The sequence below is a fragment of the Oryzias latipes genome, chromosome 7 (genome assembly GCF_053564925.1).
Source record: "Oryzias latipes strain Hd-rR chromosome 7, Olatipes_Hd-rR_3.1".
Classification (NCBI taxonomy): Eukaryota; Metazoa; Chordata; class Actinopteri; order Beloniformes; family Adrianichthyidae; genus Oryzias; species Oryzias latipes.
In genome coordinates, this window is record NC_136243.1 from 34,941,598 (window position 1) to 34,968,548 (window position 26,951).

General features: G+C 42.7%; 1 protein-coding gene across 4 annotated transcripts in view; it reads right to left on the reverse strand.

Annotated features, from left to right (window-relative positions):
• Positions 1–657: 657 nt before the first annotated feature.
• prex1 (phosphatidylinositol-3,4,5-trisphosphate-dependent Rac exchange factor 1) overlaps positions 658–26,951 on the reverse strand; it is a 68,394-nt gene continuing 42,100 nt past the window's right edge. For 3 of the 4 annotated variants that reach the window (XM_023956333.2, XM_078949625.1, XM_078949626.1), the window contains 24 exons: positions 26,085–26,233; positions 25,911–25,996; positions 23,350–23,489; positions 20,588–20,732; positions 19,976–20,151; positions 19,453–19,614; positions 17,710–17,920; positions 16,512–16,797; positions 14,643–14,861; positions 12,278–12,366; positions 11,377–11,459; positions 9,972–10,062; positions 9,753–9,881; positions 9,628–9,669; positions 8,454–8,671; positions 8,213–8,315; positions 6,981–7,124; positions 5,266–5,380; positions 4,480–4,546; positions 4,294–4,338; positions 3,746–3,921; positions 3,546–3,648; positions 2,554–2,621; positions 658–2,443 (listed from right to left, as the gene is read on the reverse strand). In XM_023956333.2, coding sequence (XP_023812101.1) covers positions 2,401–2,443; positions 2,554–2,621; positions 3,546–3,648; positions 3,746–3,921; positions 4,294–4,338; positions 4,480–4,546; positions 5,266–5,380; positions 6,981–7,124; positions 8,213–8,315; positions 8,454–8,671; positions 9,628–9,669; positions 9,753–9,881; positions 9,972–10,062; positions 11,377–11,459; positions 12,278–12,366; positions 14,643–14,861; positions 16,512–16,797; positions 17,710–17,920; positions 19,453–19,614; positions 19,976–20,151; positions 20,588–20,732; positions 23,350–23,489; positions 25,911–25,996; positions 26,085–26,233 — 3,090 coding nt within the window. In that variant the 3' untranslated portion in view covers positions 658–2,400. The remainder of the gene's footprint in view (positions 2,444–2,553; positions 2,622–3,545; positions 3,649–3,745; positions 3,922–4,293; positions 4,339–4,479; positions 4,547–5,265; positions 5,381–6,980; positions 7,125–8,212; positions 8,316–8,453; positions 8,672–9,627; positions 9,670–9,752; positions 9,882–9,971; positions 10,063–11,376; positions 11,460–12,277; positions 12,367–14,642; positions 14,862–16,511; positions 16,798–17,709; positions 17,921–19,452; positions 19,615–19,975; positions 20,152–20,587; positions 20,733–23,349; positions 23,490–25,910; positions 25,997–26,084; positions 26,234–26,951) is intronic. The other variant, XM_023956334.2, reaches the window with a different exon arrangement.

Sequence of the window (26,951 nt, forward strand, 5' to 3'; positions counted from 1 at the left end):
GTCTGCAAAAATGTAAACCCCATAGGATCCCTGTGTTTACAAAGTGTCAGGAGACTAATTTCACTCTGGATTCAACTCTGTTCTGATGAAATGTGAAAAACCTGTCATGAAAAAGGAACCTCTTTTTTTAATATTTAGTTATTTCTATGTATTATTTTTTTTATTATTTAATTTCTTTTTTTAAACCTGCTGCTTGTTTATGTTGTAAAGTTAAAAAGAAAGAAAGGGTTTGGAAACATCTTGTTCTTTTTTTCCTGATTGACTATGTCGTCACTACCCAAATAAAAAAACAAAAATAAAAATGACAGATCAGCTGCAGGAATCTTCTGCTCATGCCGGAGAGGTCATCAAATCTGGAGGATTGTTGTGCAGCTATTATTATACACCGTTTTCAATGTAAAACTTTTAAAGTTTTGTGTGCTCAAAAATTATTTTGCACTTCAAACACAAAAATATGTGCAGACAAAAAAATGCTTGTCCTCGTTTTGATCGCACGCAATTTCAAGTTTTATTTTTCTGTTTCCAGTGCAAAACACTTCTTTGAGCACACAAAACCTTTAACGTTTTACGTGATGTGCTTGGAATAGCGGCACAAAAGTCCCTCCATAATCCACCAGCCAGAGAGGAGACTAGACGAAACAGAAACAACAAAAAGAATCAAACTGAGAACTTTTTATTCACTAACTTGTTAGGATTCCATTTACAATAATAGATTTAGAAAGATTCTTGCAAAAGCCTTTGTACAGTTGCTTTTCGAGCCACATAAAACTGAAGGTAAATTATGTACAATAAAGAAACATTAGGAGAATGCAAATGAAAGGTGTGCTCTGTGGCATGGACCCCCAGCAGGATGCTGCCGTCATCAGCTGCTCTGAAATGGCAACACTGGTTTATGAGACGTGATGCTGCAACAGTCCTATATACATGACATCATGTTCAGAGCTGAGATAGGAGAGGAGGAGGAGGATGATTCAAACTGATAGATGAAGAGTTTGCGGTGGTTCCGTTGCAGGGCGTGTACAGACTTTTCCACCACGTTCATTTGAACCTTTTCAATAAATTAAAAGTGATTTTCTGCAGAACGTCCCGGGAATGGATGCTACTGTAAGAGTCAAAAAGAGGGCGTCAGTGAGGCAGCTTCTGCTCAAATGCACACTCGCAAATACAAAATGCTTCATAGAACTATATTATTTTCATAAAAATAATCCAATATAATATATAGCAATACTCTTCTAGCGTACTGCGCCCTCGACTGCGCTCCGACGCAGTATGTACACGAAAATAAAACAGCTGTGTTTCAGTCACCATCCCTTTGTTTCCGTCCTCCTACTCCCCGCTAACACTGACCGTAACAAACAACGCAGCAACTGCTTCAGCGCAAACGGTAAAAGCCCATTTAAAAGTCAGAGGAATTTTCCGTTAACAAAACCACTCAGCTAGGAAATTTCTATTAAAAATATGAATAATTTAACAAGTGATTAAATATCAAAACCCGTCGTTTAGTTTGTTTTAGAAACTTTTCAGTCCTGATTCTGTTTTTTTAGCTTTTCCATTTCTTTCAGTCCCTGATGATAAATTCTGACATAATCAAAGTCCTTACATTTAAATAAAATTAAATACACAAACAGACAGGTTAATCAAAATAAAAATAATAATAACTGTCCTGCTGTTGGTCTTTTAAATACTGTTCATAATGCAGCTGGAATGACTTTAGATTCTTTAATACCTGACAGAGTCTAAGCAAGCAGTAACAAAGTTCCTTCTGGACTCAATAAATATCTATCCTTCATTTGATGCAGTAATACAGTACTCACACTAAACCTACAGTAATTGCACAGTAACCACATGCAACGAGCCCAGGGTAAATCTGTTCCTTCAGGCCTACTTCCACCTCTCCGTCTGTTCTTAAGACTTTCAAAATCTACTCATCCAGCGAACCAATGCCAGCCTATTCAAGTGTGCTACTTCAGTCGAGGTCCGAACAGTGAGCCCTGGGGAACGCCAGCGCTCAGACAGAAAGCCACAGCTCTCCTCCAGAGCTTGCAGTCCAAGGCAAAGGAGAAAACATCTGAATTTAAGACGACGGTCAGCTACAGGTAGTTTGGTTAATACAGTTAAAATTCCCACTCTACTGAGAGCCTTTTGGGTGACCGGGACTCTGCTCATTTGGGAAAAACTTTTCATCGGCTGTCAAGTCATTGATGTGAGGAGAACCGATCAGCAGTCGCTGGGAGATCTCCGGTCCCGCAGATGCTTTCGTCCGTTCATCCCCAGTCCTGATAACCTGCTTCAGTGCAGAGGAGACCCTCGTAGTCTCCATGCAGACGTTTGCATGTGTGGTTGTGTTGCTTTGTGTTATTGGCAGCGTCTCTTTGAGGGGAAGAAATGAGACCTGGACTCTTACAGGTCTCCGTCTGAAGGCGGCAGACACAGCCTGAAAAGCCTGTTGAAACAGAGACGGGTCATATCAGGAGGAATCTGCTTTGTTCTGGAGCTATAAATAGACCGCTGTACCACAGAGCCGAGCAAGGGGGACTGGAAATGACGGCATACCTTGGAGCTGATGGAGGCATCTGGTCCATTACCTTCAGATTTTTAGCAGACAGCTCCACTCTTGCTCCCTGGCAGATCACAAGATTGGAACCATCAGAAACCAAACAGTTTTTGGATGCGGCTTGTGAAAATCGTTCTCTTATTTTTTTTTTAAATTAGAGAAAAGAAGCAAACAAAAAACGCACAAAACTCTGTCTATGGAAGAAACAGTGATCAGATTCACATGGAAATCTCATTCCTGGTGAAAGGCAGAGTCTGAAACTGTTTTTTTATGTATTATTGACATTAGGTCTGCACATCATATCGCAAATTTATTGTTATCACGGGATCAAGCTGTGCAATACGAATATCGCAAAAGACGGCGAATATTGCAATTAATGATTGCCTTAAATGTGCTAAAACAATCTTACGGCAGCTTGAAGTATTTAACAGATCAAATAAATCAATTGAACAATCAAAAATAAAAAATAATATCACTGCCTAATTTGATGTTTTGTGGTATAGTTTTCTAGGATATTGTTAATTTAAAGATGAAAATTGTGTTTTTAGCATCTTCCTGTTGCATTTTTTTGATGATGGACGACATATATAAAGCAAATTCAGCTTAAAATTGCATTTCTGAATATTTCTTAATTCAAATCCTTGTGAATCAGGAACAGATGAAAAAATGCTGTTGAAAAAAAAAACGTATTTTTGACGTAAAAAAGAAAAACGCTGGGTGGGGCTACAAGCTCCGCCCCTTTTTGATATAGTCACTGGCAGCCAAACAGATCCATGAACGTCTTTGTTTTCCTGGTCTGAGCTGGAATCTCGCAGGGCAGTATTCCATATCGCGTTTAAAACTCATCTGAGATTGTTTTCTAAAAAGTGAACTTCAGGGAATTTTATTTTGGCATCTTCAAGCATTACCCTTACCATGCTGAATTCCCCCATTTCAAAGTTTGGAGACACAGATCGACAACAGGTGTAAGCCTCCAGCTGTGAGAGTTTACCTGTTTCCTCATGATGTCCATGGTCTGCATGATGCAGCGCGGAATGAGGCCGTGGTTCCTGGCCAGGATCATGGCCTGCTCCAGAGTGACGCTCAGGGTGCATCTGCAAGCGGCACATTTTTTTAAGTCTCCTGGAATGAACACGCACTAAAGCATCTGCAGGAGCAGATTCCACCCGACGGAAGCCGAGCCGCACTGACCTCTGCATGCCTGTGCCACACATGGTGATGTGACAGGCCCCCAGCCGGTTGCACAGCTCCGAGGACACGCACAGCACGCTGACGCCCGACGGGTGACCCTGGGACGTGGAGCGCACGTTGACGTACGACTGCATCAGTCGACAGAGGTCGTCCAACGTGTTGAGGGGACGCAGCAGCTGTGACAGAAGACAGAGAAGGTCACATCAGTAAGTCATTAGAGTATTTTATAACTAAGTATAAAAGATTTTCATCTGAAAAAGCTACTTTAGCTACTGCTTAGTGCTGAAGTACAACTATTTTCACATGTAGTGACCGACATATTAGATGAAAACAAAAAACAAAGGTACAACCATCAATGAAACACAAAGAGGATCCTTTTTTTGACAAACAATGACAACCTGAGGACTAATGTCTCTATTTCAAAGTTACGTCTTTTCAGTTTAGACAACAGGAAAGTCAGTCTCTGACTCTAAAAACGCTGAGGTGTTAAAGTTAGTACGAGTTAAGGATGGGGGGTCGGTTGGGGGTTCTAAACCAGTTGACCTTACTTTGGAAATGCTTGGTTGAAGGTCTCTAACTTCAAGGCCCAGTATCTGTGCTTGCATTTATATTCAGTCACAACATTATCTTAAGAGATTGACTTTTGTCACAAAATCAAGATGAAATTTCAAGGTAAAGAAGAAAATCCATGTAGATTTAAGGGAAGTGTTTAGGATGCATCCGTGAATATTTACCTGGTCTATCTTCATCGCCGTGGAGTTGGAGTCTGTCGGGAGGTTGGACTTTTCCAGATAGAACGCTCTGTTTGAAAGAAAACACCTGATTTTATTTTTTGGTTTTAAAGTGCAGCTATTATCTGGTGTGCACCAGAAACTACTTTTTTGTCCCTTTAGGGGCTCCGTACATTTGTCTGAAATGCAAAAAAATGATTTTAATAGATAGTGAAGAACAGAATCCAATCTTTACAACTTAAAATAAATCCTATTTCATTGCAAAGTTTTAATTGTAAATTTTCTTCCTTCGTGCCTGAAATAGAAAAACCTTGATTGCTTTTGGTTATGTTCAGAGTTGAAGAGATATGGGTGTAATCAACTCAGTGAAATACAGAAAATATTGGGAATTAAATCTGGATTATGTCTCTTTTAGGACTCATGAGTAATAAACATGCTATGTCTGATGGAAAAAAAAGAACGAAGATTGTACAAACTTCTGCAGGGGATCAGTGAGAACAGTTACAGGTTTTACTGGAATATTTTTATAGACTGGGAGCTTTGTTTAAGACACATAGAACCCCAAATCTCAACTCTTCTGTTGAAGGAATTCTCCTGATTGTGCTCGTTATATATTCGTTTGTTCTATATATTTTCTATTTGTTCATTTTTTGTGTCCCACATAGAGTCAGTGAGTGTGGTTTATTTATTATTTTGGTTGGGGTTGTAACAGAAAAACAAAAAAACAGGGAGACGTCTCTTTGGGTTCAAAGACATCCTGAGCGGCGTGGAAGTGGGCGTGTCCATTACCGGAGTCTGCGGTAGTAGGCCTTGACCTTCTCCAGTGAGACTGCATTGGTGCGCTGCTGCAGCTCCTCCATCTCTGTGTACTCTCGCTGAGAAACTCCCTCCGCTCGCTCCAGGGCTGGAGAGGGAAGCACAAACGCACACATTTATCAACACACGCCGCAAAGATTAGCCATCCTCTGACCTCGTGCTTTCAACATCCGCTTTTTCCTGAAGAAACAGAAAAATAAAAACCCTCCGCGCTGCACTAATACGTAAAAACTTCTAAAAACGGATCCAGAAAGTTGACTTTCTGTGCTCAACGTCTCCTCCAGCGTGTCTGCAGGCTGCCTCCAGTGCCAGCAGGGGGCAGTGCTCTTCCACAAAGCCAACAGGCCGAACGCCTCCGTCTGGGATGTTTCTGCACCTTCTCTGTGTGCTCCTCTTATCAGATTGTTAGTGAGGAGCTCTAACCCACAGAAGACTAATGTCTCTGTGAAATAAAGCCTTTCATTCACGCAGCAACAATGGAGGCTGATGGGAAACTAAGAGGATTGAAGGAGAGAGCAAAGGTGGAAGTGGCCAATAAAAGGCTTGGCTGTAACTTAATAATCGTGCAGAAAGCCATCAGCAGCTGTGCATGCGTGAGAGGCTGATGGGTCTGAGGTGTCGGAACTTTCCATGAAAGCTTTTTGACAACTCGGATTCCTTCAAATGGTGCAAAAATATAACGTACTCTGCAGGAATGTGGTATTTTCCAGCCTCTGATGCTTTCATTAGAGCTGTAAGGAGTAACTGAATACTCGGATATTCACAAAAATGTAAGTACCAATATTTGTGAGATCGCTGATTTTTGATTTTGAGGTGTAGTAAAAATACACTTCAGACAATGTAATTATTGTGCTAGAAATGCAGAATGTTTGATTTAAGTAGATAAACTAAACAAAGCGAATTCTCATTTCCCATTTTCAAAGTAAAAGTATCGACTGTTTTTCTAAGATTAAAAAAAAAATGAAAACAACTTCTGAGAAAAAGCTTTTGTTTTAAATGTAACTGACAATTTATATAAAAATAGAATGAATAATAAATTAGGAATACAATGAAAATCTGGTGATCAGTGATGTGATGTCACCTGATTGGTAAAAGCTGGACCAGTAAAATGTTCTGTAAAACGTTCATCTGAATTTTTTTATTTTTCCCGCTAAAGATTAAAAAAAAAAAAAGTCAGTCATGTTTTCTGTTGGAAACTCTGTTTTTGGTTTAGATGAAAGGACATTGAGTGTTTTCTAGTCGTTGTATTTCTATAGAGGGGTTGTGTCTTCATCTACTATCTTCTCGTCATCGATCTTCTGGATCTGCAGTCTGCTAAACTTTGAGGATGGAAAAAGTGTGGAGAACATTTTCAGGACCTTCTGTCAAATGATCCAAAACAACAGCGATGTTTAGGTTTTGTTTCCTGCTGAAGTTAACCCGGAAGTTGACTTTGTTTACAGTGATAAATGCCACAGTTTTCTTTCTAAATCTTTATTTTTATCTTTCATGTTGTGTTGATCTCCTGTTCTAAATAACATTTATAAATGATGGTATTTAAATACATGTTATAGTTTTCAAACATCCAGTAAAAAGACATACAGAAACCATTTAAACATAAAGAAAGAATCACGGCGTTTGATCTGTGAATCGTTGATCTTAATTCCCGACTCACTGCAAGTTCACCACACCCCACGTTCGGGTCTTACCGCGGGTGAAGAGGACCGTGTTCAATCTGAGCCCGCCTCCGTTCTGCAGGCGGCTGGGCAGCTCGCTGAAGTGACAGCTGTCCAGGTACATGGTGACCTTCAGAGCCTGTCGACTGCCCTCCACCTGGTAACACACAGGTGTGTCTGCAACACACAGGCGGCAGGAAGATTAAAACCACTCTGGATGTCCAGTCAGTCCACCGATTACAAAAAATGTTAAATCACACAAAGGTTTGTTAGATCATTTGACTCCTATGGAGAGATGTTTATGCCACCATGCTGCAAAAACGTTCTAAGATGCAAAGGATAATATTAAATATTTTCTTTCAAATACTTTTCTCTGAATCCAAATTTTTCTTTTGCTTTCAAAATAATATTTGAAAAAAAATACTTTGACCAATCAGGAGCTGTTTGTTGGCAGGTAAGACATTTTAAACTGAAACTTATGAGAGCAAAATCAAAGATAGGAAAACAGCGAGATGAGACTCAACACATGCGAAGACATTAGTGTTGCAAACGCAAACAAACTTTTGAAAGCAAAAAAACAAACTTGAGAGCAAATGAGAAATGCTGTTCTTAGCAAGTGGATCCTGACCAGCTCATTCTCACGCCACGAACAGCAGCGCACAGCAAAGATTATTGATCAGAAACATTTTTACATCAGACACGACCACAAATCTGCACTGACGTCTAAACGACACACCTCTGCATCACTGCCAGTACACAACAGTGAGATCAAGCATCCAACAATACATCTGATTGTCTGCAGGAGTGTTTAGGCTGCAGAAAATACGGACGGTTCAAGAGAAAGTCGTTTTTTGTGTGTGTGTTCAGACGGGACTGTCTCACTGAGCACAGATAGTGGAGTTATTAGAAAAACACACAAAAGCAGTGAATCCGGCTCTGAATCCACACAAACGCTGCTTGCAAGGACGACAACAAGCTGGAGGCAAAGCACAACAACCTTTGTCCACGCAGCCTCCTGAACAAATGTTTGACCTTCAGCATGACAAATGCTGTTCTACCAGCAGCCACTTCTTCCAGAACACGGTTAGGTTTGGGTCACGATGGTTCGTCTTTACAACAATGACGAATGTTTCTACAGTCCTGATCCCTCCAGTGACTCGTCCATTACTTCTGATCAATACTTCGTCTGCAATCCTAACAGCTGTTGGCTCAGAGGCGGTTAACCAGCTGGATGGTCTGAAAGTCTGTCATGGGGGTTATCTTACTTGTAACAAGACACTCGTCTTCCAGCTGCCTGAAGAACACTGTGACTTTGTCCAGATCCAACAGGGCTGCCTTGGTGTCCTCCAGCATGGTGCGCTCCTCCTTCTGACAGCAGAAAGAAAGGCAGCTTCAAAGCAATGTTCTGATTGGACCTCAGCATCAGCGGCGTCACTGATCACACCCGGAGGCCGGATGCTTTTACAGAGCAGCCGTCCCGGCTCAGAACTCGCAACCAGAGCTCACCAGGTGAGGATTTAGCGTGGACTGGAAGTGCAGCAGAGCCCCAATGACGGATATCTGCTCCAGCCACTTGCAGCTGGTTTCCTTGCTGTCTTCCTGGTACTCGCCGGCGTTGTTGAAGCGCAGCCGTAACGCCATCAGCAGCTGTTCGGCCAGCGTGCACAGCGCAGCCGTCGCTGCCTGGCAGAAGATCACATCCCGCCGCAGCTGCAGGGAAGTGTCTGAAGAAAAAAAAGAGATTCTCCTGTCAGACTGATGGAGTTGGCGCCTGGGGGTGGGGGGTGGGGGTGTCATGTGACAGATAGCATAAACAGGTGAACTGACTACTATGCCATCCATCGACAGAGTGTGAGACCTGGACTGAGTGTGACGTCATAGGCATTCAGCTGCCGGTGAGCAGTGATTGGTCCAAGTCGGTCATCAACATTTCTATGGCAACCAGTCTCACCAATCAAGAGTAGGCTTGTTGGAAGGCCACACCCCTACCACCAAAAAGTGGTAGTGTCAAACATTTTGAATGTTGGACATGGGGCCATCAGGCTCCGCCCACTTTGAATAGAGCCATCTGATTGGTCAGTTGATAACTGGAATATCCTGAACTACAGCAAAAATATAAGATAATCAAGAACATGTTTCAAAAAAAGGTATCAGAGCAAGAATGGTTCGTCTTCCAATAGAAGTCTGGGATTTTGGCTTCTTGGAGCCAGCAGGTGTTTCCAGTTTGAAATGCCAGGGGGGAGGGGTCACTCAGTCCAGATTTCATATACAGCCAATAACATTTCCTCTGTTCAAATATAGGTTACAAATCAGATCAATTTTGATTAATGCAAAGCTCCAGATATTTGATTTCCAGAAATGTTGAAGAAATGAGCGAGTGGCGTTGGGTAAAAGTGTCTTTAACCATTAATGGAGGATCTGATTTGCAGTCAGAGACCTTCAGACAGAAGTCCTCAGCTCATCAGATGCTCAACCAACCCTGTTTTGGAGAATGCAGAAAATCTTGGAGCCTTTAACGTTTAAGGATCTAAATGTGTAATGTTTTGTGAATGTAACCCAGTGAAAGACTTTTGAAGAGTCTGCTTTTGCTCCAAGACCCAAATCGGCATGAAGTTGGGACAAATACTGGATTGTCTTGGTTTCTGCTGCTCTCAGTGAACTTGCTTGTTCAAAGACTGACCTGTGCACTTGAGAAGAGCCAGAAGAAGCTGGTTCTTTCCATCTGTTGAAGGGGAAAAAAGACTGAAATGACTGAAACGGCGTATGATCATGTGGTGGGAATGGCTCCAAGGGCGCTCCACTCACCGTCCACAAACCTCTGCAGGCTTTCCACCAGCGTTTTGATGGAGTTGGGCAGGTTCCAAGGGTCCTCCTGGATGTTCTTGTGGATAATGTGGCGGCAGCGGCTCGTCCAGTCTTCGGTTTGGCGAAATTCTGTCCACACAAAGTGAGGAGATGCAGTTTTACCTGCTCTGAACGGAGCCTCTTGGGAGGCCGTGGAGACGCGTGGAGGCGGGCGTGTACCTGGCTGGCTGTGGTCGGAGTAGAAGTGCCTGGTTTCCTCGCAGGCTTTGGTCATGACGGCGCCTTTGAGAAGGCTGTTGATCGAGTCGACCTGTGGAATGATTAAAGCAAACATGTTAGATAAAACCTACAAAGAAGGGGTTTTTCACCCTCCACACGGCTTTTCCCCTTTCCTCATCACACTGCCGTCTCTATTCCTGCATCCTTCGTGTTCAGCTCTGCTCAGTAACTTGTGGCAAAGCTCTCCAACGTCAAACAGTGGCTCTCGTGTTTGTGAGTTGCTGAACAGGCTTGGACATGTGGGAAGAACTACAGCAGCCTGAGCAGGGGCATCCTGTCATCCTGCCACGTCACATTTACTGTATTATCCAGACTATGAAGCACACTGAAAAGCCTCCCTTTTTTTCCAAAAAACAATAGTGCATCATAACCCAGAGCACCTTTTGCATGGCTTAATTCAGGTTCTGTTTACTGAGGCTGCAGAGAGGAACTGTGCTTTTTTACGAGTTGCAAATAGGTTGGGTGTTATGGTGAATAGGCTAACATGGCTAATGTGTAGCGGTATTACATTGTTTTTTAGGTCACAAACAAGTTTTAGAGTTACCATGAACACAGTTAATAAAGTCGGACTGACTTATTTAACTCTTTTGTCTCACTTAATGCACCTTATATATGACACAAGTTTGAAAATAGACACGTCATCGACGGAGCGACTGATAATCCAGTGCAGAAAATTCGGTAAATGTTTTTGGAAAATGTTTGGCTTGTGTTTTGTTTGTTTTTTTCATTTTTGAAGCAGCAGCTCGAGCACTGTTCAGGCATCTAAACGGTTTCAAAAGAACCGGTTTGGCACCGGATAAAATCCAGACGGTACCCATCCATAGTCAAGTCCATATCAGTTTAAGGGTGTAATCAGACTGGAAAAGTCTGTTGGTCTGGACCGGGTCCTGAACCTTGCCTTTGCTCTGTATTCAGTCGAGCTGACTTACATGTTCTGGACCAAAGTTTGTAAACAAAACCATGTGACTAAAGATTTCCCCACTCATTGGCCAGGAATTAAAGGGCGGGGCAAAGCAACGAGAGAATAACTACTGGAACTCCTACGCTTTGCAATCCTAGTCAGGATAGTTCACTTATCCAAATGGTGGTTGTTTAGGTCCAGTCCAGACTGAGGAAACTCGGCACAAACAGAAGCTCAGTCCGATTGAAATTGAACCGAGACCACCTCAAAAGATGGGTCAGAGAGCGGTTCCCAGGCCAGGGTCCGCTTTGGTGTATTCAGACTGATAAATTATGGGGGAAACGAATTCGGATTCACTTTAAGCGAACCAAATGTGTCCCGTCTGAATCCTAAAAGGAGGTTTGATGCAGATCAGATGCAGCTTCATTCAAAGAGCAAACTCACCTGATTGAACAGGTGCTCGAGGCAGCCGTGCAGCTTGTCCTGTTTGTCAGAGGGAATCCTCATGTCACAGGGCAGCTCATCCCCTGGCAGCAAAAAAACACAAACATGGAGATGCAGGAACGGAGTCAGACAGCAGGTCTCTGCAACTTCTACTCAGAGTTCTAAAGGCAGAAACTAAACCTCTTTGGTCTGCTGAACGTCACACCACAAAATGTATGGAGTGATATTTATGCCACCATGTTGCACAAAAAACCTTCCTAGTTGCAAATGAAAATATTAAATATTTGCTTTCAAATACTTTGTCTTTGCTTTCAATGTTTTTTTTTTGCTTGAATTTTTTTTTTGCTTTTCAAAAGTTTGTTTTTGCTTTCAATTGTTATTTTTTTGCTTCAAAAAATATGTTTGCGTTTGCAACACAAATGGGTTCGCATGCAGTGAGACTCATCTTGCTTTTTTTCCTATCTTTGATTTTGCTCTGATGGGTTTAGTGGCTGCCATCAAACAGCTGCTGATTGGTCTATATTCTGACCAAACACAAAAATATTTTTTGAAAGCAAAAAAAAAAAAAAAAATTTAAAAAATTTGGAAAAGAAAAGGTTTTTGAAAGCAAAAAAAATTGAAAGCATAAAAAAGTATTTGAAACCAAATACTTAGTATTATATGTATAGAAAGTTTTGTATGCAACATGGAGGCATAAATATCACCCCATACAAAATGCTGCTGAGTTTAGGTTTTCTGTGACCTCATCTACATTATCAACTCTAAATTTAAGGTCTCTCTGGATCCCAAAAAGCTTTTCTGCACGTTCATGCTAATGGTGAATCAGAATAACATGTTCTTTAAGCCAGGCCAGAAATAATGACTCAATTATGAAAAGGACAAAGAAGAATCCAAGCAATACCTGACCCCATCTCGTCACTCCCCAGGTAGGAGCTGTTGCTTCGCACGCTGGTGTAGGACAGAACTGAATCTCTGTTGCTGTTGCATTCACTGCAGGAAAAAAAAAACCCACAGCCAGTGAACGTCTCACATCATGAAGAGTTCATTTAAATGTTAAACCACGACGAAAATTTTAGAAAACTGCAGCTTGTAATTATGATCCCAAATATCCATCAGATTAAAAATTCTTTGACTGATTTATTATACGAATCCCAAAGCAGCACTTATGAAAAAAAAGAGGCCTCACTACACAGATGAGCAGTAAACATGTCTCTCTTAGATTCTCATATAACATATATGCAGTGTGAACTGTAGTTCCTGGTTTTCTGCTCTTTTCAGAGCTGCCAGAAGGATCAGGCTGGCTCTGGATCGAAGTCTTCTTCATTTCTGCAGCTCTCAGACGGTTTGATTTGACGGTTTTACGTTCAAAGCCCTGCATGATGGTAAACATGTCTGTAATCCCTTTCAAATGGGGAAGGATTCAAAAGCTGAATTAGCAGAAAGAATGGCCAGACATGGACTAGAACAACACTGTTTGGCTTTTTACCTTCATCGGGCTTTGCTCAAACACAAAAAGAGAAAAGCAGGTTTCCTGCTGTTAATCTCGTTTCAAACAAGTCTGAGTGTGAATGAATCTGTGCTGACCGACTGTGAAATCATGGAAATGATATGGTAAACCTGTTTGGACAAACAAATACACATCCTTATCACACTTTTATCCTTGTATATGCCAAAAACAAGTCACGGATGTATAAACAGGTAGATATTCAGGGCATTTTGCATTCAGCACACATCCAGGCTGCTAACGGCTGATAACGGCTCCCTAAGACTCCGGTTCTAACCTGAATGTGCATTTTGCAAACTTTGGAGCTCTAGAAAACATTTTCTGTGATAAGTGGACATTTTAAAGGTTTCTGAGTGAGGATCTGTAAATGCTGCCGCTGCAGCTGGGAGCGTTGCGGTTGGTCTGTCACCTTTGTCCGGCCGGGAAAAGGAGAAGTCCGGATGAGACAGATCTGCTGCGACTGAAGTGAAACCAAGTCTTGAACTTTTGAAGCTGTTTCTTCATCATTTGAGGTTTTTTGCTGCTTTGTCCTTCCTCTGATGGAAGAAAAACCCTGAAAGCTGAGCTTTAGGGAGGGGAGACCCATACGGGTGCTGCGGGTTTTCGGGTTGTCTGGGGTCCACGGAGGTTTGCAGAAAGGAGGGGCTGCCTCTTCAGGGGGGGGCACTTGAGGCTGGTATGACCATCTCAAGGCACGTCATGAAAATGGAACGTCCCATCATCGTGCGTGTACTTTTGACATTCGGGTGATGCTGTCGTTACGCCACACTCTAGTCATTAGTAAGAATGCTGGCTCCTTATTGCACGCATGGGGTGTGCACGCCATACGCACACGCTGCAGGATGTCCAGCCAACTGCAGTTTGTCTAATTTGCTCATTTGTAACAGTCAAGCTGCAGCACGGAGCGTGCACGTAACACGTGTACCTGTAAGGTCATCTGGGCATTAGCTCTTTATCACTAAAAACACATATATCTGTATAACTAATGTTCATATAATATATATTGTTATATATGGCAGCTTCCTTTATTTTCCTTTATGTGTGTTCATATATATATATATATATATATATATATATATATATATATATATGTGCATATCTATATACTCTGCAATAAAAGCGTGAATGTCAACCGTCAACCCCTCAGAGGAAAACACTCCCTGCATTGAGATAAACATTTTAGCCTGAACATGGAAGGTTCTTTCGTCCACTTTTTCCCCGCTCTTCAATCCAGACTCTCAGTAAACACCTCGTCTGAAAGGTGAAAGCACCACACACATTTTCTGTGAATGAGGTCGCTGCATTTCACGTGGCGTGGACCGGCCTTAATGACAGACTGGGGGAGTCGACAACGCCCCAAACATTTGGCTCAATAACACAGCAGGCCGCCACACCAGCAACCGACAGCCACGTCTCAGTGGGTGGTGGAAGGTGGGGCTCGGTAGGGCTCAACCCACTGAAGGGTGTGCACATGCACACACACACACACTGGAAGAACATCTGAATCAACGCCAAACACACAGATGACATAATCAGATCTGACCGACACATTTTGAAGCCTTTATTTAACCCCAGTCTGTGTCAAACATCTGGAAGAAATTCTGGTCTGAAAGGGAAAAAGGGAAGCATGACCGCATGTCGTTTCTCCACTGCAGAGGAGTTCAAGGCCGTTTTTTCCACACATGCGTCATGGATGTTTGTACCGTCTTTAAAGGACAACCCCGTGCAAAGTTAGTGGTTGAGCCCCACAGGCCGACATTACCTGTAGGAGTCTCTGTAGCTCATGGTGTCGTGACCAGAATCCTCCTGGTCCTCCTCGTTCACTTTAAAGCAGACTCTCTTAATGCCCCCCTGCTCTGCCTTGTCCTGCTCGCAGCCATCATCGCAGGGCGCCAGAGGGGGCGGCTGGTTTGGATCGTACACCAGAGAGCCCCCCTCCTCTCTCTGGAGCTCAGTTGGTTCAGTGATGGATGACAGGAGGCTGCAAAAATATGTATATATATACATATATCAATTTTTTTTACAGTGTTTGTCATCTTTTTGAAGCTGCTTTCTTTAGATAAGACAGTTTTAACTGATGCTTTTACATTGAGAGCCGTTAGGATTCTACTGGAGTCCAAATAAACCCAGAAATGTCACACATGCACAATTCACATTGTCACAGCGCTTCCTCAGCAAAAACAGCGGCCGTGCGTCTCCTCCTCTTGATGTTATCCTGGCTTCACTCTCTGTTCCAGTTCCTGTGCCGGGCCCGGCCCGTAAACATTCTGGGCTAAAAGAATGTTCCTTTTGCAATTCCTACAGAACAACAACTTCAAGCTGTTTTAGTCTATAAATGTTCAGAGTGAAGGCCGCACAAACGAAAGCGCCACACCGTTTCTGAGAGGCGTTACACGGACGTTACAGCGGAGAAGCTCCTCTGTTCTAGAGGAGGTAAATAAAATTAATTATAAACATGAAGAAAATCCAACTGGTGAGGAAAACCTTCATTTTCTGACTCCCAGCTTTAATCCTCGTGTTCTCCTAGGAGTCTGGTCTTCAGAGGAAACGGACCATAAAAAAGTTTACCTTAAGGTTTCCATGAACAACAAAATCCTGTAATTCCTGTATCTGTATGCAGAGAGGCTTTTACTTGCTTTGGAATAAATTATAAATATTTTTATTATTTAAAATGTTATATACTTTAGGTAAAAGTATAGAAGTCATTAGGGACTTCTCTTCAGGCTGCAGCACCATTTTCAAGACTTCCCCCCTTTTCATTTGTAAAAGTTAAATCAAAATATATCTGAAGAAAACAGGCCTGAGGCTTTCTAGAAACAAGAAAAGGCACAGATTTATTCAGAATTTGAAGGACCAAATTTTTGGAAGATTCCCAAAGGAGGAACTGTTAGAACCCCATTCATGAAAAATGATGGGATTCTTTGTCTTCCTGTTGGCCATGTTTTCCATCCATCTGTCTGTCTGTCTGGAGAGCTTTGACATAAGTGCTTGACACGCATATGGGCACGTTTAAATCTGACACACAGCCAAACAACAAAGAAAGCCCCCACTGGATCCACCTTGGGTCAGAACCTAGTCACTGGTCAGACCGTAAGGTCAACTAATTGATGGATGAGGCGTCTGCTGCCACGGCCGATCAAGCAGAAGATCATGGATAGAAGATCGCTTCCTCTGAAACTGCCATGAAGGAGCTTCATCCTCATATCCTGATTGACATTTGTCTGTAAGCTTTGAAAAAACAGTGGTGGATTTGGAGAACTTTATCGTTTCACACCAACGCGGAGAGCTTCAGACACAAGAATGTGTTTCTCAGCCTGAATGGGATCCTTAAAAACACAAGCCTCCAGAATGGACAGATGCTGCCAGCATCGTTAGGAAGCAGTGGGGTTTTCAAGCCAAAAAGGAGCGAAATCTAATAAATAAATTGGTAGAAAACCTATGAAGAAAGACAAATGTTTGAGTTCCCACAAAGGTCTTACTTTTACTAATAATCTGTGGAGATGTTCTGACTAAAACCTTCATAAACCTGCTTTGTGATCATGTCTGTGGCGATAATGCGACCCCCGTAACCGAAGACCATCATTTTGATGTTTGGAGGCAGTTTGAAAGGTGATCTTGAGCTGAAACTTACACATCTATCTGAGCAACATATTGCTTCATTTCCCTCACAGCAACATCCAGGCGGCTGTACAAATGAATGTATGAATCCTGCGCCTCCGTGTCCTCCGGCTTGAGCAGGAAACTCAGGCCGCCCTCGCCGTGGACACCCTGCCGGCCGTCCATCACACCCTCCCCATCTTCCAGAGTCACATCCCCGCTGCCATCTGCTTCGTCCCCTTCCAGACCGGAGCAGCTCCAGGAAGGAGCTCCCATGCTGGTCATGCAGTGCAGAGTGTGAGACATGAGGTTGAGCTGAGCTGCAGGAGACAGGAGGACAGCAAATGGACGCGCAAAAAACACGTTAGCGGTGATGCAACGGCAGACGACTTCACTCTGACATTTCCCAGATGTTCAGAACCAAGCAGCCTCTTGAACCTCAACTGTGTAAACAATGAGCCAAAAGAGCAAACAGGAAGTGAAACTGTTCATAGGGTTCAAAGGTCAAACAAATCTGCAGTTCCACCACAAATCCTTAACGTGTGAGGGATTTTTGTTCCCCCCTTTATGTGCATTCATAAAAAAAGTGACGTTAATAAACTTTTTTCTCAGATCAGTAAGGATAAAGGTTTAGTTTCTCCAAAAATGAAACCAGAGCTCAACATGCCAGACGGACAGCTGCTGCGCAGACGGCTGACGGGCAGATCCTCCTTCTACGACGCGAAAAGGCCAAGCATCTTGGAACAATGCAACCCGCACTAGCTAAAGTCTAGACAGCTGGACTCCATTTTCATCTCAGCTCAGAGTAAACGCAGTTCAGAACCAGAAGGTTCCTAATAAACTCAAGGTGCATTAGAACCGCGTTACACAAACAGTCAGACGGGTTCGGATTCTTTGCCATTCAAGCCGGGTCTTTCTTTTCAAAATGCATCTTTGGCAACATTTGCTCACATTTCCTTCAGCTCTCCATTTACTGAGTGCTTCCTTCTCCGCCTTGAGGCAACATCAGTGTGGTTTGAGACTAATGGAGTTTAAGTTAGAAAACACTCATCTCATTTACTAGAAGAATCTGTGTTGGGCTCTAATGGCAAATGAGTCTGATGTCTGCTGGAATACAGTGGGTCAGAGGCTGAGCAGTAAAAGTGGGTGTTGTTGTGTAGAATGATGCTACAGCTGTAAACATGTTGGGATGTTCTCCTACGCCGTGGAATGCTGTTTAGCAAAAGTCCTACCTTGGTCTTGATCCAGACCAAAGATGGAGTTTTTGCGACCGAAGCGGATGCTGAAAGTCCTGCCAGCGGAGGTGGTGCTTTTGGGACAGGAGACCTGCATCAAGTTGATGTGGCAGTTGGTGGGAATGAAGTCCATGCAGCCCAGGGGGTGAGGACGGCCCCCGGCCTGCCGGACGGAGGGCCACACCTTGTTCCTCAGCTCCTGAGCAAACTGTGGGACATTGGACCGAATCATAAAAGTCAATTTGTTTCGTCTTTGATTTGTTTTCCCCATAAGGAAAATCTTTGACTTCCGCACTGAAGCTAATTTAAAAACAGAAGTAGCCGAAGGGAGGTGCACTTCATTGAGTAACCACTAGAGGCTTCATACAAAATCAGTTAACAGTATTTAGACCAGCCATGGACAGTTTTAAGTCATGAACAAATATTTATTTTTTTAGCTTCCAGTTTCCCTAAACTTCTGAGGGTAAAGTTTGTCTTCGTCCTCTGTAAAATACCTGCAGCTGCTTTAAACTTTATTTACACACTAGATTTGATACCATTCAAATGTGAAATGGATTCTGCCTTAACCAATATCTGTCAAAGTGGAAGCTAAAAAAATTTGACACCAACTTTAGCCTCGCACGACATTTAAGATGTGACGGATAAATATTAAAAAAGCGATAATGATAATCAATGATTAGTACATATCGGTATCGTTACTGTTTACTGAAATCATGAATGAATGTTTTCTGAAGATCATCAATTATTTCTAGACACTGGATTTTGTTACTTGAAGAGAATCTATCTGATCAGAACCGGATTTAAAAACACTGTTAAACTATCAAATGAATGGACTCAGTAGGGGTGGGATTATAGAAGCTTGCTTCTTCCCACTCCTTTTCAAGCAATAAATCAAAGTCTACTTATACCTCAGTTAATGATCACTGTATTTAATTAAGCATATATGATTTAAGTGACATTTTTGTTTTGTTTTCTGTCTTTTTAAACTATGCATTTCATAATTTCTGTAACGAGTTTGATAAATATGTGTAAATTCTTTAATGCTTTGACTACAATGCTTGAAATAAATCAGAAAAAAAAAAGTGACTAGAAACTGGTGTTTGGAAATATCAAAATAAACATGAATCTACCGATTCAGCAACTTTATTAGCAGCATCCTTGTAACAGACAGCCGGTTGCTGTTACAATAAATACATATTTGGGGTAATGACTCCCAGCTTTTTTTTTTTTTTTTTTAATGCACTTTTCTTTTATTTCAAAGACAAAGGCTCTCTTTCTGTTTCCTCTTTGGATCTTTTCTGCCAAAACAAAGTAGTGTTAGGTCTGTTTTTTTCCTCTGTGACCCGGCACCAACTGTCCAACGGCCCGGCGGTTGGGGACCACGAGAAACAATGAAAAGAATGACTCTTCATTTAAATTCTCTGATTCTCTATATGTCTCAATAACGTCACTGCAACAAAAAAAAGAACAAAAGGGGGCGGAGCTTCAGACTGAATTAATATGACCGGTGAGTTCCATGTCTGTCCATCTCTTTGACAACTGTGGAAATAAATAAAGTAACTCCAGAAAAAAGTTTCATGTCAGTCTGAAGCTTTGATGGCGCGTCATCATGAATCACGCCAAACATGAACGCACTAAACGTCAGGTCATCATGAATAATCAAAAACATCTTCATCTGTTGTTCAAAGGGAGACGCGGATCAATAAAACAGCTGAAATTTAAGCCCATTACAGTCTGTACCTGCTGGTAGCATGTGATGCGCCGACTGATACTCTCCAGCTTGGTGTCACAGATTTGTCTGAACTCGTACTGTGGCATGGTAACCACGCGGTCGCTCTGGGAGATGAGCTGGCTGCAGTTCCGTACAAAGAGACTGTCATCGCTGCAGAAGGCCTCCAGGATCTGTGGAGACAAGACCCGCTGATGAGAACAGATAAAGGCCCAGAGGTCTGATTTGGCTGGATGGGATCCTTGGAGATATGGCGTTTCTTGCAGCAGTAGCGCAGAGAGAATGCGGTTTTATCTCAACACTTAAACATAGAGGTCGGTGTGCAGAATAAGGAACTTGTGGCGGCCCATGAAAGTCCCTCTTTAAGGTTCTAGATGACACTCGAGATAAAAAAAGACTCAAAGAAAATGTGAGCTTTGTTGCTATGCAAATAAAAGACAAATATAGACACGTTTAAGCAAACAACTCAAAAAAAGATGCATCACCACAAGTGCATTTGAACATCTCATTTCAAAATCCTGTTCTCATCGTTACCTTAGCAGTGAGGCTGAAGCATCCTTTGGGCTCTGTGATCTTCTCAAGGACGTGGCTCTTGATGCCGGCCGTGTTGACGTATTCATAAACCACGCCGTGCTCCAGGTGGACGTTATCGACGGTCAGACTCACCAGGGGAAGATCATCTGACAGCGAAAGTCTGCAAAGCTCGTGCTCTGAGGACCACAATGTTCACATTCATGGATACCGTCAGTAAAAAGGCAGAATCAGACCTAAAAATACAATATCATAAGGCTTATCTGTTGTTTTTCTTCCTGAGAATCACTGAACCTTTTAATAAACCCATAAATATGAGTACTAAGGATGACGGATCTGAAAATATAGGTCTGGTCCACAGAGTCCCCACCTCCAAACCCCACAGGGCCTAAAGCTGTGCAATAAGCTATGGGTGATCAGGGATATACAACACCTGTGAGGTCACACAGGTCACAACCTGAGAGAAAGATGTCAATTAACCTGCATTTGAAGCCGCCTTTTACTCCGTTTATCTGGATCTTAACCGAAAAGAGTCAATACAGACTAAACCGAGATGCATTTCTGAAAGATTCAGCACCCAGAAGCCTCTGAGGGTCAGACGCCATCAGACTTCACCTGTTCCATTGGTCCTGCTGTCCTCCTCGTGGTCTGAGCCGTTCTCCACTGGAAAAGGCTTGAAGGCGTTCTGCTCCTTCTCAGTGGGACTCCGTCCTCTCTGCAGATGCTCCACGTCCTCAAAGGCGCGATACACCCAGTTACACTGTGAAGGACAGATCAGAGTTGCTGAGGGAACTGATTGGCCATTTTTGGAATATAAGGTCATCTACTTCCGATGAAACAGTGTGTGGAAGAGTGTCTGCCCAGTGACTGGAAGGTGGTGAGTTCAAATCCAGGCCAAGTCATACCAAAGATTTAAAAAAATGGGACCCAGTGCTTCCCTGCTTGACACTCAGCATTAAGGGGTTGGATTGGGGGGGGGGTTGAAACAACCAAATGGTTCATGAGCGCGGCTGTGTCTGCAGCTCACCACTCCCCAAGGGGAGGGGTCAAATGCGGAGAACAAATCATTATGTGTGTGACATAATGGGACTTTAACTTCAACAGGAAACAGCTAAAGTACTGTCTGAGTTCCTGACAGAGCGGCCAGGACTGAATCTTATAATGCAGCCATCAACACCATCCCTGTGATTTTTCATGCTGTTTAATGAACCGGCGGTAATTTGCTGAAATCACACAGAGGAGCTCGGGGGACTCTGCAGAGCAAGCTGGAGCAGGAGAACAGGCTGAACTGAAGATAAAATAAGCAGTATTACACACAAGCGAGGACTCTGCTGGCTGCGCAGTCTTGTGAAATACCGTCTGGAAACACAGAGTGTTGCTGCAGGAATGTCAAAACAACCAGAGAGGCCTCTGCAGTTTTGATTTCAGTCATGCAATTTGAAGTACGAATAAAAGAGTGATGGCGGCTCATTGGTAAAGAATGTAAATCAAAAAGTCCCTGCTGGTAAATCAAAGGCAGTTTAATGGAAAAGCACCAACTGCCTCTGTAGCTGTTGAGACTATTTCCTCAAACTGAGCACAGAAGCTGGAACGCAAACTTGAAATTCCACAGAAAGTGACCGTGAGGAACCAAATGTTTTCATTTCTCAGGTACACTGGATGAAAAGAAGTATGTGAACCTCTGCAGAGGTTTGCCTTTCAAAAAGAAGTGACAGTCTGTCATCCTGGTGGTAGGTTCGTTTTAAGCCGTTAGAGCCGCTCTCTCAATTTGTTCATAGACTAGTGCAGGGGTGCTCAAATCCAGGCCTCGAGGGCCGTCGTCCCACCCGTTTTCCAACCAATCTGCCATTGAAGCTTCTTATAGATAGATAGATATGCCTTTGTTGTCACTGTCCAGTTGGAAAATGAAATTGAAGCCATCACCATTTACAGTGCAAAGACAAAAACTAAATAAAGTATTATATAAAAAATATCAATATGTACAACAGGTACAAAGTGTGCAAATAATTATGAAATGTGCAAATTTAAAAATGGCCGTAATTGTGTGCAGAGTGATATGTACAGATAAACATGTCTAATGTACAAAAACAGCAGGGAGGTAGGAAAGTGTTGACAATTTTTACACTGGATAAACACTTAAATAAGCAGAAATACAAATATTCATAAATACATATACACATATATAACAAATATGCATTGGCATGTGCTGTGGCAGTTTTTTTATCTGTGCATTTTGGAGTTTAGCATTTTATTGACATGGGAAAGAAGCTAATTGGCTAAACACACCTGAACCAGGTAACCAGCAGCAGATAATGCGAGGTTTCTTGAAAACCAGCAGGAGGCCGGATAGTATCTATCTTTAAGACCCATTCTGATGAAAATTGTGTTTTTAACATGTCCATGTGGCATTTTTCTCACGATAGAAGGCATTTATAAAGAAAAATAAGCTTAAAATTGTGTCTCTGAGTATTTCTTTATTCAAATCATGAATCAGGGGCAGACGAAAAAATGCTGTTGGAAAAAGAGGCTATTCGTGATGTCAAAGCTACCATCGGCAGACCACAAGCTCCCTGTTCCCCATTCTAATGCATCCACTTGTAGACAAGTAGATCCATGTGCATCTTCTTTTTCCTCGTCTGAGCTGGCATCTGGCTCAAAACTGTAAACCTGGATAGCTCAAATACTGCTCACCATTTTTGTTAAACCAATTAAGTTTGGTTGAAGTAATGCGGGGCTGTAAGCTGGTGGGAGAGTGTAAACAGATGGATGATGAAAAGGGAGCAGATAGAGACTTCCTGATCAACAGGAGCAACTACAAGCGGAGACTTTTACAGTGAAAAGAGCCAATCTGTGGAACGGTCTTCCTATTAACAGGAAAAACCTAGAACAAAACTGTCCACATTTAAAAAAAAAAAATTTAAATCTTGTTTTTTTTTTTTGGGCATCAGCAGTACAACCTTATTTCATAAAATATCCTATGTTTTCAGGTGAAGCATGTAAATGGGTACAGTTGAGTACATTGCATACTCATTTTTTATTTATTTATTTTCATTGCTGGGATTCTCTTTTGACCGTCCTTTGCAATTTCCGTCAACGCTCCTCTAGGGTGGCGTGTTGCCAATGATCCATTGCTATAAACGCTGTGGTACAAGTATCAGATTCTTTTTAATGCACTAGATTATTTCCCTATTATATAAACATAAACAAAAAATAGAAAATCACGATGACAATCAGGAAATTCACTTTAAAGAATGTATGTGAATCTTAGTAAAGTGCGAGCTGCTGAAGGTCCTGGGGAGAGGCGGTGGAAGGCTAATATAATTGTGCTTGGTTTTAGTGCAATGATGCTTCCCCTACCATCTCCTAAAGCCTCTCACCTCTCCGGGGGCCTCCTGATGAGTGTGCTGAGCAGCAAAGTGCTCCAGGACCTCCTGGTAGTCACTGTGGTTGACGTTGTTCCCGTTGACTTTCAGAACCACCTGGCCAGGCTGAAGACCCGCGCCTGCCGCCTCCCAGCCTGCAAGAGGTCAGAACGGGATCACTATGGAAGTCTGGCATGATGGGAGCGTCTCAGTCTTTTCATTCATAGACAAACTTTTAAAAAAGGTTTCATCCAGACAAGCATGTGCTCTGAAATGTTGATGCAAATCTGTGCTAAAAAAAAAAGAGAGAAGTCATTTCCCAGATCTGGATAAATGACTGCACTTTTACTCTTTTAGAACATGACTTAGTTGGGTTTCATGACGTTCTGCGTTTTTACAGCCTGGAAATTCAATCAACACTTCCATCATCTTCCTCTCCTTCTAAAAATACCAGCAGCTGCCTGACTTCCACCTGGAGCGAGAGCAATTATCCAACTCCAAGGCTGGAAGAGCATGCATTGCTTCTGAAGAGACGGATACAGAGAAACTGCAGGAAAAACGGCGTCGTGTTGGCGTTGCAGAAGAGTTATTTAACAATGCAGAGAAGACAGAAAGACCATAATAAAAGGAGGTAAAGCAGGGATCCCTTTCTTCAGTCAGTCACTGTTCTGCCCAGAGTTTGTCCTCCTGCTCGTGTCTGGAGTACACTCACGCATTCACCCCCCGTTCAACCTGCCATAAATCTCTCGTCATTCTATTTAAGTCGGCCCAAACCACACACACATCTGGGGAGGAAGCTGTAAGTGGGAAGAATGAGAAGTCAAAAAAGGCCTTTTGGGCCTGTCGCAGAGCAGAGGGTGTGAAAGAAACACACATTATAATTAGAAAAAGGAACATTTGCAGCTTCTGCTTTAGCTCCTTCGGGTGGTGGGGGTTTGAACCCCGACCGCAGGCTGTCTGGCCAAGCAGAGGCCATTAAACCATAATTGAGGTGCAGCAAAAGAAACCCAGGAACAGGTGGTTACACGCTGGAGTTGCCCCATCTTTGAGTTCACTCAGAATTATTTGTCTTTCTTCAAATACATTTCACACATTTACTGGTGTTGATGGCTGCAATAACAAGCACTCTGTTGACGGATCTGCAGGGGTCAGCCAGAAGCTAAACATGCAACACTGAATGTGAGAATGCGTCCCTCCATAAGCTGTCCACAGCTCCATTGGTAGAAGGTAGGGATGACACATCCGAGCAGATTGTTCTGGCCGATTTTGAGTTTCTGACGATCCTGAGTCCTGATTTTATACTTTAGGAACTCATTTAAAAAATGAACTAATGCAAAACAAACATATCCACCTGATTTTTATTTTATTAGCCTTATTTATCATTTGACACTTAATTAGAGCACTCCTCACTTCTGTGAAAAAGCCTGAACAATAAAGCTTTTTCTTAACCTGCTATGTCACCGGATCACAAGGTTGCTGGAGCCTATCCAGGCTACCATAGGGCGGGGCACACCCAGGACAGGACGCCAGTGTGTCCCAGGCTACACACTCCCACATGCACACCTAGGGACACTTAAGAGTCACCAATTAACCTATGAAGCGCGTTTTTGGAGTGTGGGAGGAAGATTTTTCTCTGTGAGGCGAGGGCTCCAACCACTGCACCATCGTACAACAATCAACTAGAACATGTTTTTTTAACTATTGATTAGTAGAAATAGGAGATAATGAGTCATGTGAGAAATTTTGGCGACTGTAGCAGAACTATTTCTGATCAGATGTGGTTCGTGTCTCCATCAAAAATCTCTAAAAAAATAAACATGAGCTTTTTCCAAAATTGTTGCATGAATATGACGATAAGTATTCATGACTAACTCATATTAATGTAAACATATTCATTTCTGTTCATTTTGAGACACTATTGAATTTTACTTTTCCCAGCTCGGAGAGTGCAATTCTTAATAATAAACAAAAACCTGATCTTTTTTTCTATTGTCAAATGTTTCTAGGTCATTTTTTGCATCACAACAAAACAATGGAGACACTCATCGTCAGTTTTAAATTTTTATCAAAAGGGTTATTGATCCCAGAAGTCTGAATCTGTGAATATCTCACTAACTTCAGCAAACAGTTTCCGTGCCTCCAGCTCAAACTGATGCTGTCGCTTCACGGCAATAAAAATCTGTGATCTGTTCATGATATGCAGACGTCTAGTACAGCTTTTATCTGTAATAAAGAGCTTGAAATGCAGAGCGCTGATCATAACGATGAGAGTAAAATAAATAACAAAACCCTAACTGGGATGTAAAATCCAATTAAGATGGAGTCTGAAACCACGTGATCAGAGCGGGACATCTCTATCATCACATCAAATTAGTATTTGATATACTAACATAAACAAGACAAAACCATATATGTGGATGTGAATTACTGACACTAAATGTTGAAAGGTAGACAGTAAAAGAAAAGATATGATAGTTTTGAAGTGTCTGATTCTATATTTGTTTATTAAACGCCTCATCCAGGACTTGGATTCAGCTCCCATGGAAAGGCTCGCCATGGTTCGGCGTCTCCCTTACCTTTCCTGACTGCATGAACGTGAGGAGGAGCTGATCCACAGAGTCTGAAGGAGAGGCTGTCTGGGTTGTCGGGGATCTTCACGACCCTGGAGAGATGAAACATCCAAGTCAGAGAAGTGTTTCCACCGCGCGCACTGTACCCGGGTACTTCACTGACTGAGCGCGCTCCCTCACTCCTTGGCTTTGGTGGCGACCAGCAGCCGCAGAGAGCGCCGTATGCAGAAAGCCTGGCTGATCATGGTTTCCACCTCTGAGAAGGGCCTGAGGAACAGCAGGTCCTCGTTGATGGTGTAGATCTTCCTGCCCACCTGCAGACCAGCCATCTGGAAGGACAGACAGGAAGCAAAACTTTATTTATAGCCTCCATCAAGACTGCATAAAGGCGGTTTGTAAAGTGGAACTCTGCTACGTCTTCCATTAGATAAAACCTGATCTGAACTCTTGCAGCTGCATCAACAACTGTGTTCGTATTGATCCACTTTCAAGCCAAAGACGCTCCGTCTTTTCATGCATTTTGCTGCACAAATGGAATTCTTTTGGAGTGAGTCAACATCATGATTGATCTGTAGATAGCACCGAACTGAAGGCTGTTCACGCTCGGCTAACATTTGCAGCGTGACATACCACACTTAGAGATGCACTTTGTTTTGGCTGGGATTTGTACCAACATCCTGCATTGTTGGGCTGTACCCAGTTTTGCGTCGACCACTTTTTAATTCCTGTACGTTTAGCAGGCTCAAGCAGCAGTGCGGCCCGCTGAGTGTCATTAAATGCAGTCATCTCTCACATCTTCAGTCACGTTGTGAGAATAATGCGGCCTCTGTCTGCTCGCTGTGGGAGTTCAGTGTCCCGGGCACAGATCCGGTGGGGTGGCCTTGGCTGAACCAGACCCAGACTCTGGATAACGGCCCAGGGTGGATGTAGGAAGGACTGGGAGGAGCCACAAACATTTGAATAAGGAAGGATGTGTGTGTGTGTGACCACACAGCATGGATGCAGGTCTACACGTGACCTGCTATAATGGTATCATATAGTGAAAGA